The sequence below is a fragment of the Myxine glutinosa genome, chromosome 8 (genome assembly GCF_964187855.1).
Source record: "Myxine glutinosa chromosome 8, kmMyxGlut1.1, whole genome shotgun sequence".
Classification (NCBI taxonomy): Eukaryota; Metazoa; Chordata; class Myxini; order Myxiniformes; family Myxinidae; genus Myxine; species Myxine glutinosa.
The window spans coordinates 25,749,110-25,761,753 of NC_136268.1; the positions used below are offsets into that span (position 1 = coordinate 25,749,110).

Sequence of the window (12,644 nt, forward strand, 5' to 3'; positions counted from 1 at the left end):
GTGCCGTATCATATTTATTTTGGAGTAATATAACTGATTTGTTAATTAATGAAAAATCCCTTATAAACTGACAATTGAAAGGAAAAACAAAACCTACCAATCTGTCGTGAACATTCGACCGGCGTTTTCATCTTCACTAACACCTCCATTGTCGTCACCATGTTCATCTGAATCGCTCACATAAGGCTCAAAACGATACAGCTCCATAATTCCCCCGAAAGCATTATACATCACCAATTGTCTCCAATAATTTCTTCAAAATCCCACTGATCAGTTTACACATACTGCGAATCTTCAGAATTGCTAATGACGGTGGTGTAGCGGTTACCGCTGGATGCACACAATCGCCTTGCACCGGCCAGAACACGGCCAGACGCGCCTCTCCCGGGCATGCCCGGACTCACTGTTCCCGGGCACGCCCGAACCTCCCGGGCACGCCCGGTCTCGTCTTTCCCGGGCATGCCCGCTCTCGCCTTTCCAGGGCTCGCCCAGAGCGTCCGGGCATGCCCGCTATCGCCTTTCCAGGGCTCGCCCAGAGCGTCCGGGCATGCCCGCTATCGCCTTTCCAGGGCTCGCCCAGAGCGTCCGGGCATGCCCGCTATCGCCTTTCCAGGGCTCGCCCAGAGCGTCCGGGCATGCCCGCTATCGCCTTTCCAGTGCTCGTCCAGAGCGCCCGGGCACGCCCAGCATCGACTTGCCAGGCCGCAGCCAAACACGCCCGGGCAGGTCCAGACTCGCCTTTCCAAGGCTCGCCCTTGATACCCGGGCATGCCCGGTATAGCTTTTGCCGGGCAAACTTCCCGACATAAATGTGTATATATATTGCTGCCCGATAAACGGGCTTTTCAGAGTACCCGAGTGTGATACATTTATTAAACCTACTCGGACGAATTTCCATCTTTGGTCGCGTCAATTCTTTCAACTCGCGTTGGAGCCCAGCTCCTTCAGTGGAATCGATATCAGAATCCAAGCTCAAAATACACCGTTTCTCTATGTAAGTCGCCATTTGGATCAAGGTGGGTTCTCAGTGTGACGTCATTGGCGAAAATCGACACTTTAGGAGTTTAGGGCTTTTTCGACACTTTTGGGATTGGCAAAAAAATATATATATATTTTTATCCCTTCAAATTTGACCATGATTAATGATTTTCAGAAAAATTAATTTGCATTTGGTTTCCCCTTTAAGCGCTCTGCCTGTGGCCTAAAAGGCTGCTTCATTCCTGGTTTTCTGACTTCCACCATTCACACAATCATGATGTTGACATCAATGGACCCCTCTTCCGCTCTCCCAGTAGAAGTCAGAGTTCCACAAAGCAATGTTTTGTGCCCCATCCTGTTTCCCATTTTGACAAATGGCATGTCAAATGCTCTGGAAACGATCTTCCTTTTTGCACATAATTCCACATTGTGTCATACAGTACCCCATCCCTATGCTCGGCGAACTGCAATTGCGTCACTCTCAGCTGATCTCGAGTAGGCTAGCTTCCTTCGGACAGGCATCCGTGTCTGAAGGAAGCGGTTCAGTTTGGCATTTTTAATATGAAATAAGAAAAGCCTAGAAACGAATGAAACCCTTTAGAATTGCACTTTAGACCCCTTCAGAAATACCCTATAGAACCCTTTGGAATTACCCTTTAGACTTAAACATGGTGGGTTGAAAGGTTCTTTTTCTTCATTTTTGACGGACAGATTGAAGGAAGAACATAGCGAAATATTGAAGCGGCTTCACTGCTTAAAGCAGTGTCCTGTCTGCTGGCACTCGAGGTGCTGGACATTAAGATTCCACGTTGTGTTTCACTTGCCGGCACTATGAACAAATTACATGTTCCTGCTCATACATGTTTCAAATCCGCAACGATGTGCTGCATACGAAATGATGATATACAACCAATGTCTTAGAAATGTATATTAATCCTCTAAAGCACAGACATCAATGTATTCCATGAATAACACGGACATGAGTAGACAATGTATGAATGAACACATTGTCGACTTGTAATAATGGATTTGATCTTGTAGTCAGGTTCACTATGTCAATAAATTATATTTCGTTCAAAATCATGGTAGATTAGCAAACCTATACATTTTTGGAAAGGTTATTGCATAAGGAAACTAAAAATCAATGTCTACATTTGGAGAGATACCTGTATGGCGGCCATTTTGGATTTTCAAAATGGCCACTGTAAAATACATATTTTGTTCTATTTCTGCCTCTAATTACCCTAAAAACTTTTTAAAATATACTAAACCTATATTTTCAGGGACAAGGAATCCAATGAAAGTATCAAATTAGTGCTATGGGGAATGGTAAGACACGAATCAAAGGGTTTGAATTGCAAAATACTGTCTTTATATTCGCGATAAGTTGCATAATCAAATACATGTTATCATTTTGTACAGGCAGTTAATAACATCAAAATGTGTCACAATAATTCATATCACCAAACATACACAGGCAGTCAGCAAAATCATCTATACACATGCAGTCAGTATAACTTCACATCTACACAGGCAGTCAATGACAAAATATACACAGGCAGTCAATGGCATCAAACATACACGATTACAGAATATGCCATTTAGAGTTCGTCATCACTGTCCTGTGTGTCGTATCCGACAATATAGTCCGCATCGTTTTCACAGTCCGTTCCACACAAGCAAAGGTCGGTCAAATTGATTGGCAAATCGAATTGGTCGATCGAATCGAATTCGATGAATCGAATCGAATCGATCGAATTGGTCGAATGGTCGATCGAAGCGATTGGTCGAATGGTCGAATTGGTCGAATGGAATTGGTCGATTGGTCGAATTGGTCGAATTGGTCGAATCGAATTGGTCGGAATTGGCAAATGTAAACATTGATTTTCAGATTTTCCATGTAATAACGTTTCCAAAAATGTATAGGTTTGCTAATCTACCATGATTTTGAACGAAAAAACATAGTGAACCTGACTATTGGGATCCCAGCACCGACATGTGCTCAGGAAGGAATGTCAAACCATTCACTTCTCGAGAACAGTGTGGTGCTTCTTGTCATTCATATCGTTATCTGTGTTCCCTCTAGCCATGGATTCCTCATACCCTGTAGCCCAATTAAAACACACTACTGCAGACCCAACTGGAAGCTCTACTCCAGTTCGGCTACTTGTCCCAGCTCCCTCAGTCATATCATCTCCACCGCATCGAACCGACGCGGAGCTCACCTCATTGGACTCGATTGTCCTGCCATCCTCCACCAATCCCACCACCAGCACAAGGCTCAACAAATCTGGGCTCCGGCAGGACGAGCCACTGAACTTGTCCCACCGGACTGGGGAGATTGAGGCACGCGAGCCAGCTTCAACTACAGACCAACTGCATGGGCGAATCTCTGGTAAGCTGTCTCTATTGAAAATTTCCGGATTTGTATATCTGCTTTGGATCCAACTCTCTGTAGCAGTTATCAAGTGTATGTGAATGTGTTTGTATACCTTATGCATATATATATATATATATATATATATATATATATATATATATATATATAATATATATATATAACTGTGAGAAATAGTAGAAACTCCACAGTAGGAGCAGGGCGTCTCATTTGTATTAAATAAATAATCGGGAGATTGAATAAGACGCGGACGTAGCTTCAGGACGGTCGATCTTTAATTCTCGACAAGCTTTCGACCAACAAAGGTCTTCTTCTTCGTTGTCCCCAAGTTCAGCGGAAGTGAAGCACCCTTCTCTACCCAGCTACCAGCACATGTGCATGTACAATTTGAGCAGTGAATGAAACACCTGTGATGGCCTGCCCCCCCCCCACCCCCCCAGCTTCCCTCCTAGCACCACTCCCCCCTCCACTGGGGCAGGACATCGACACAGCACAGAAATGGCATGGACACGACCACGACTACAAATGGCGTCACGGGAAAGTATGATACGGGGCTGTCCTGTATTACACATTGTCCTGTATTACAGGACAGCCCCGTATCATACTTTCCCTTGACGCCATTTGTAGTTGTGGTCATGAAGCTTCACTTCCACTGAACTTGGGGACGACTACGAAGAAGACCTTTATTGGTCGCAAGCTTGTCAAGAATTAAAGATCGACCGTCCTGAAGCTACGTCCACGTCCTATTTAATCTCCCGATTATATATACTAGGGCATTGCCCGTACGTGGGTGCCCGTTCCTTGCCAAAAAAAAAAAAAAACGCTACCCGTACGCTCTACCCCGCCCTTACGCCCGTAAACAAAAAATAACAACGCTCTTCGCTTCCGCCCTTCGCTCTGACTGAATTGGGAGAAATAATGCGCATAAGAAATCGAATTACGTACCGTAATGGCGGTCAGCTCGTAACGCGCACACTGTCCGGAAGTTCGCATATCGCATATCTATCTATCTATCTATTAATGCCCATTTATTCAATTATCGCCAACGTATTTTGGCTTTTTGCAATTTAATCGCAAGGAAAAGTAGAAAGAGAAGAGGAAAAAAAAGAAAAGCCTTGCCTTGCTGCAAACAGCTGCTGCAAACAGCAACAACATGGAAGGCTGCACTGTCCGGAAGTTGGCATATCGCAGTTACGATTATTTTAGTGTTAATGGCCAATTATTCAATTAGCGCCAACGTATTTTGGCTGTTTGCAATTTAATCGCAAGGAAAAGTAGAAAGAGAAGAGGGGGAAAAAGAAAAGCCTTGCAGTAACGCATTAACGCTTGCATTGCATTAACGGTTCGGCACACGTGATAGCTCGCTGCTCTCTGATTGGTTGAAGCGTTTTTTGGACATAGCTCGGTAGGTACTTGTCCGATTAATTTCAAACCTTGAAAAGGCACATCCTCGGGTCCCCAGCAATATACCTGGCAAGTTTCAAGTATATCGGACCCGTGGTTGTCGAGAAACAGCGGTCACAGACAAACACACAGACAGACACACACACAGAGATTACTGGAATTATAGATAGATATATATATATATATATATATATATATATATATATATACATATACATATGTATATGTATATATATATATATATATATATATATATATATATATATATATATATATATACATACATATATCTTCTATATATACAAAAAGAAAGTTTTTCTTCTACGGCCGCATCTTCTATGGCCGCAAGTAAAAGCTGAATTATAGTAGTAAATTCATTCAAAAAGAAATAAAAATGCCAGGACGGGCCCCGGGAAGGTCATAGGCTAGGTGGTGAGGCCGGTCGAGGCCGCCTCGGCTGGGCTGAGCCCATTTCGCAATTAAACGCTGAGCTGAATTATAGTAGTCAATCTTGTATGGCCGCGAGTAAAAGCTGAATTATAGTAGTAAATTCATTCAAAAAGAACCCAGGCAACGCCGGGTGCTTTCGGCTGGTATTTATTATTTATATATACGTAGTGTGTTCAAAAAGTATCCGACCTTTATTTTTCGTGCGTAAAAAAAAGAAGCTAGGGAGGCGTTGATTGGTGCACGTATGTAGGCGATCCTAATGCGCACGCGTGAATTTTTTCCCACCTGCAGAAGCTGTCATTCGACGGCAGACCGCCGATGAGTGAGGACATGTAAGTGAGCGCCGTCGGATTTTCGTTTTTGACAAAATGACGGAAAAACTTGAACAACGCTACTGCATCAAATTTTGTGTTTCATCAAACTTGCATCAAAACTGCAACTTGGTTTCTGGGTCGTACCCATAAACCCAGGACTCATCGCCAGTGATCACTGTGTTGAGGAAGCTGGGATCGCTGTTCACAGTCTCCAGCATGTCCTGTGCGATCTCCAAACGGAGTTGCTTCTGCTCAATCGTTAGCAGCTTTGGTACGAACTTCGCTGAGATTCTCCTGAAGCCCAAATCCTCCTTCATAATGGAATGAACGGTGTTGAATCTTGCGGATCGTTTCCACTTGGGAATCGCCAAGCTTTACACAAAATTTGATGCAGTAGCGTTGTTCAAGTTTTTCCGTCATTTTGTCAAAAACGAAAATCCGACGGCGCTCACTTACATGTCCTCACTCATCGGCGGTCTGCCATCGAATGACAGCTTCTGCAGGTGGGAAAAAATTCACGCGTGCGCATTAGGATCGCCTACATACGTGCACCAATCAACGCCTCCCTAGCTTCTTTTTTTTTTACGCACGAAAAATAAAGGTCGGATACTTTTGGAACACAGTAGTATATATTATTATTATTATTTAAAAAAAAAAGAAATAAGGGGATTCCAACCAGAAAGTAAAACTAGGTCTACTCTGCAAATTTGAGCAAATAAGCAAGAGCAGACCCAGTCTCGGGTGACGTTTCACCCTCTTTACAGATGGCTTCCGCAGGCCAACAGAGGCCAATATAGGTCCATTGGCCTGAGGAAGCCTGCTCTGAAGCAGGTGAAGCATCACCTGAGACCAGGTCTGCTCTTGCTTGTTTGCTAAAATTTGCAGAGTAGACCTAGTTTTACTTTCTGGTTGGAATCCCCTTATTTCTTTAAAAATGTATAATCCCAACCACCTCAATATTTTACTATATATATATATATATTTATACACACATACACAGGTTGAATCCCCTAACTTGACTAGGAAGCAAGGCGCACAGATCGAGTCTCACCCCAGCAATTGCTTAGCAACAAGTGTCGCCTGCCACGCTGACACATTGTCTCTGCCCCGTTCCCCGACAATTAGGAGGTTTACAGTCAGGAATATTAAATTTAAATAAGGAAGCACGCTGACCCTATGACATGACATTGATGTCATGCACATAAATTATACCAACACATCGCCTCCAAACTAGGAGGCATCCGCGTGGTACTCAAGTCTTTGCAGACTGAGATTAAAGCTCTATGGTCACAAATAGACAAAGGCAGAGATGTCGATCTCGATTTCACCCCTTGTTATGGGCTCATCGGGACAACATACTGCAAATTGTTTGTTTGTGACCAATCTAAGCCGTTAATATACACAGGTTTGTCTATTTGTAACCATAGAGCTTTAAGCTCAGTCTGCAAAGACTTGAGTACCACACGGATGCCTCCTAGTGTGGAGGTGATGTGTTGGTATAATTTATGTACATGACGTCAGTGTCATGTCGTAGGGTTAGTGTGCTTCCTTAGTTAAATATACTAGCGTGACTTGGGGCGCTCCGCGCGCCTCACCACGCGTCGTTTCAGAGGGGTAGGCATCTTTGAACATTTCGGTGTCCTTTGGGTCTTCATGGTGTTTTGGGTCTTCAGGGCCATTTGGGTCTTCAGGGTCTTTTGGATCCTCTGGGCCTTTAAGGGTATTTTTGGTCTTTGAGGTGTTTTGGGTCTTCAGGGTCTTTTGGGTCTTCAGAAGCTTTTGGGTCTTAAAGGTCTTTGGAGTCTTCAGGGTCTTTTGGTTCTTCTTGGTCTTTAAGGGTCTTCGGGGTGTTTTGGGTCTTCGGGGTGTTGTTTTGGGTTTTCGGGGTGTGGTTTTGGATCTCCGGGGTGTCGTTTTGGGTCTTCGGGGTGTTTTGGGTCCTCAGGGTGTTTTGGGCCTTCGGGGGTATTGGTGGTCTGAAGGGTCATGGGGGAATTAAAAGGTCTGAGGGGTCTCAGCAGTCTTAACGCAATTAAGAGGGTTAATTAAGAGGGTGGTAATTTTATTTGAAGAAGAAGAAGACGTTTTCGTCACATATAAACATAACGACAAACATAGCGACATAACCATACTAGCAGAAGTACCCGGCATTGCCGGGCGGGGGAGGGGGAGGGGAGGGGAACGGGGGGGGGGGGAGCGAGCCCCTTGGCAAAGCGAGCGATTTTTTTTTTCATAGCGTCATAGCGTCATAGCGTTTCATAGCGTCATAGCGGTCATAGCGTTCATAGCGGTCATAGCGTTCATAGCGTCATAGCGATTTTTTTTGTCATAGCGTTCATATCGTTCATAGCGTCATCACGTGATCGCTCTGAGCGAATCAGCGCCCACCTGCTCTGATTCCGTTGATTCCGTGCGCTGAAATGCGCTGAGGTAAATATGAATTAAAAATATGGATCGTCAAATATTTTGAGTTCGGCCATGTTCGTCCCACGCTCAATGGCCATGTCTATGTCAAATATCAAGCAGGTAAGCCTCTCCGTTTAGGAGTCTATCGGTAACATCACACACACACACACACACACACACACACACACACACACACACACACACACACACACACACACACACACACACACACACACACAGTGTTTTATATATATATAGATACGTTTGCTCTATTATATAAGACATACTGTGTATATATATATAAATTTAAAACACTAGGGCATGCCCGTACTATATCTATATCTAAAATTATACCCCCCCCTCTATTTACATGAAATGGTTTGGTCCAAAGCGAACGGCTTGCGAGTGGTGACAATCCCCCCCCTCTATTTACATGCAATGGTTTGGTCCAAAGCGAACGGCTTCCGGAGTTTGGTAAAGAAATCGCCATCGCGTGCACAAACGCGCAGGAAAGCGAATGAATCGCAAATTCGTTTTTATTAGTTGTAAAACATAGTTTAACGCCAACATAGTTTGCAAACGTGAAATAAATGAATACGCTCTCAAATGTGCCGTCCGAGGCAGAGTCTGATCGCCACGTTCGGCACACGTGATAGCTCGCTGCTCTCTGATTGGTTGAAGCGTTTTTTGGACATAGCTCGGTCAGTAATTGTCCGAACGCGCAGGAAAGCGAATGAATCGCAAATTCGTTTTTATTAGTTGTAAAACATAATGCCCAATTATTCAATTAGCGCCAACGTATTTTGGCTTTTTGCAATTTAATCGCAAGGCAAAGTAGAAAGAGAAGAGGGGAAAAAAGAAAAGCCTTCCCTTGCTGCAAACAGCTGCTGCAAACAACAACAACATGGAAGGCTGCACTGTCCGGAAGTTGGCATATCGCAGTTACGATTATTTTAGTGTTAATGGCCAATTATTCAATTAGCGCCAACGTATTTTGGCTGTTTGCAATTTAATCGCAAGGAAAAGTAGAAAGAGAAGAGGGAAAAAAACGAAAAGCCTTGCATTAACGCATTAACGCTTGCATTGCATTAACGGTTCGGCACACGTGATAGCTCGCTGCTCTCTGATTGGTTGAAGCGTTTTTTGGACATATCTCGGTAAGTAATTGTCCGATTAATATGAAACCTTGAAAAGGCACATCCTCGGGTCCCCAGCAATATACCTGGCAAGTTTCAAGTATATCGGACCCGTGGTTGTCGAGAAACAGCGGTCACAGACAAACACACAGACAGACACACACACAGAGATTACTGGAATTATAGATAGATGAATTCCAACACACATGGGATGTAGAGCATACAAAAGGTTCTAACATGTCTGACAACATAATAACATCATGCTTTTAACAGTTCCTGGGAAGTCTTGGGTGCACTACTGTTATATTCTTCTCAATCCCTGAACTTTGTCCAACATTCACAGACTGCCGCCTGCTTTGGGATTACGTTTACCACTTGCTGTCTGACAGCCGCTATGAACCCTTTATACGTTGGGAAGATCCAGAACTTCGTATCTTCCGCGTGGTCGACCCCAATGGTCTTGCTCGTCTCTGGGGAAACCACAAGGTTTGCCACACATTTGACATGCCTTTTGTTGGATTTGGCAAGTTCTTGTGTTCTCTCTAATGGTTGAAGTTGTCTGTGAGAAAATGAAAGCATGATGGAACTCTGCAGGTGGTCAAGGATAAAATGTGTGTCTGCAGAACCGTGTGAACATGACCTACGAAAAGATGTCTCGAGCGCTGCGACATTACTACAAACTCAACATTATCAAGAAGGAACCAGGACAGAAGCTGCTGTTCAGGTAAGACTAATTGATTGCAGGCTCACATCCTCATAACGTTTGCAGTTGTGTCGGCAAAGTGCATTTGGCTTTACGGTCATGGAGAAAGTGCGTAACAAGATGGCCGCAGCAGTGTCGGTTTGGAATTGTCCGATTACGGCAAACATCACTCAATCGAGTATTTTTACCTCCGCCACCAATGTTTTCACCTCTGTCTGTCTTTGTTTGTCTGTCCGTTTGTGAACAAAATATCTCAAAAAGTTGACGGATTCAGACGAAATTTGGCAGGGAGGTCGCGTATGTGACGAGGACGATTCGATTTTGGTGAAGATCTGAATATGGATTCGGATATGAGAATTATTTAATTTTTTAAGTGATTCTTCACCATTGGGAGATAGGGTAAAAACGATACATAGCGGGATATCTGAAAAACGTGATGAAACGTGATGTAAAGTAAAGTGTAGAACACTTCCTCGATCGCGCAAAATCCGTTTTTACTGCATGCAGAACTGGTCTTTCTTCCACTTGACCGGTATCTTGTCCAGCCTCAAACAAGGTGAAACTCACCAGGTGCCTATTCCTGGATTCCAATGTTGTGTATGTTCGATAAATAAAACCATTGAGGTAATTACGAGTCAAAGTAAGCAACTGTGAAGTGTACAGTCAACACTGCAATTGAGCTTGAAGGCAGTCACGTTCAGTATTCTCCTTTTTATTCGCATTTGGGGCATTATTTACTGATTTCCTTGTAGAATAGCGTTGTTATTAGCCCCGATGGACAAAGTCCAAAACGGGGACTTATGGATGGGTCTTGTTCGTCCGTCCCGTCGGTGCATGCATCCACAACCATATCTCGGAGATGTATGGACAGATTTTGTTCACATTTGCCAGAAAGACAATACATGACGGTATACATGACCAGGAAGCGCGGTGCTACGCGCGCTTGCTTGCACAACAAGAAGGAAGCGAACAACGCGGTGAGTTTAAGAGTCTTTATGAAAAGAGCTCACTGTAGCACTGGCGCGCTCCGGGCTGCGCGCCCGGTGTATATCCTGAGGCCACGCCTACCCCTCAGGCGTGGCCGCCGCCCACTTGGTGCGCGGAATGATGTCACCATGCCAGTGGGCTTTCGTGTCCGCCACACGCGCCCCCCCTGAATTCCCGCGCACCTGGAGGGCCAGTTTGCGGGGCAAACGGATGACCCGGCCGAAGCGCCTTCTGGCGACCGGCGGCGTCCGGGGTGCAGGGATGCCAGCTGGGATGCCCCCGGCTGTACCCGGGATGGGTGCCGGACCGGGGGGCGGCGTGCCGGCGGTGCTGGGCGGTGCCGTGGGTCCGACCCCCGGGGGGCGGCCCCGACGCGGGGCCGAGCCACCGGCGGTGGGTGGTCCACGTCCAGGTAGGCCGGCTTGAGTCGATCCACCGAGACGCGGTCGGGAGTACCGCCGATGTCCAAGGTGAAGTATTTCACCCCGGTCTCCAGCACGCGGAAAGGCCCGTCGTACGGGGGCCGCAGTGGTGTCCGGTGGGCGTCGTGCCGGACGAAGACATACTCCGCAGTGCGAAGCTCCAGGGTGACGTGCGTGGGTGGGTGCCCGTGGTGCGCCGTCGGCACCGGGGCGAACCTCCGGGCGGTCTCCTGCAGCGCGGAGCGCTCCTGCGCTGCGGACCAAGGTGCCGTGGAGTCGGGGAGGACCTCGCCCGGCACCCGCAGCGGTTGTCCAAAGACCAACTCCCCCGCGGATGCGCGCAGGTCCTCCTTGGGCGCCGTCCGGAGGCCCAGCAGGACCCAGGGGAGCCTGTCGACCCAGCCACCGTCGCGGAGGGTGGCCCGGAGCACGGCCTTCAACCAGCGGTGGAACCGCTCACACAGGCCGTTGGCCTGGGGGTGGTAGGCCGTGGTTCGGTGCAGCTGGACCCCGAGCCCCCGCACGACCGTGGCCCAGAGCTCCGAGGTGAACTGGGGGCCGCGGTCGGACGAGATGTCCGAGGGGGCGCCGAACCGGGCAACCCAGGTGGCGATGAACGCCTGCGCGACGTCTGCCGCCGTCGTCGCCGCCAAAGGCACGGCCTCCGGCCACCGGGTGGTGCGGTCCACCATGGTAAGGACATGGGTGAAACCCCGCGAGGGGGGCATAGGTCCCACCAGGTCCACGTGCACGTGGTCAAACCTACGGGGCCAATGGGGCCTGGGTATGCCGGTGCACCTTCGCGCGCTGGCATGCGAGGCACGTCCTGGTCCAGCCGCGGACGGCCTTCCGGAGGCCATGCCAGACAAACTTGTCGGCGACCAACCTCTGGGAGGCCTTCGTGCCCGGGTGAGACAGGCCGTGGATGGCGTCAAAAACCTGGCGCTGCCAGCCTGCGGGCACGATGGGGCGAGGCCGCCCGAGGGAGACGTCGCAAACGAGGGCCGTGCCCGCGCCGTCGAAGGGCACTTCGGTGACGCAGAGGCCCGTGACGGCGGTCCGAAGGGCCTGGACCCCAGGGTCGGCGGCCTGGTCCGCCGCCATCCGGGCATAGTCGATGCCAAGGTGGACTGCGTGGGCGACGGCCCGGGAAAGGCAATCGGCCACCGGGTTGTCCTTTCCCGCGACGTGCCGGATGTCCGTCGTGTACTCGGACACAGCCGCGAGGTGACGCTGTTGCCGGACCGACCACGGCTCGGCGACCTTGCCCATCGCGAAAACCAGCGGCTTGTGGTCGACGAAGGCCGTGAACGCACGGCCCTCGAGCAGATGGCGGAAGTGCCTGACCGCCAGGTGAAGCCCAAGCAACTCGCGGTCGAAGGTACTGTAACGGCATTCGGGCGGGCGAAGCTGCCGGCTGAAGAACGCCAGCGGTTGCCAGGCACC

General features: G+C 47.8%; 1 protein-coding gene across 1 annotated transcript in view; it reads left to right on the top strand.

Annotated features, from left to right (window-relative positions):
• LOC144893236 (transcription factor ETV6-like) overlaps positions 1 to 12,644 on the top strand; it is a 72,461-nt gene that overhangs the window by 45,253 nt on the left and 14,564 nt on the right. The window contains exons 5-7 of the mRNA XM_078783030.1: positions 3,065 to 3,373; positions 9,430 to 9,572; positions 9,710 to 9,810. Of these exons, the coding sequence (XP_078639156.1) occupies positions 3,065 to 3,373; positions 9,430 to 9,572; positions 9,710 to 9,810 (553 nt within the window). The remainder of the gene's footprint in view (positions 1 to 3,064; positions 3,374 to 9,429; positions 9,573 to 9,709; positions 9,811 to 12,644) is intronic.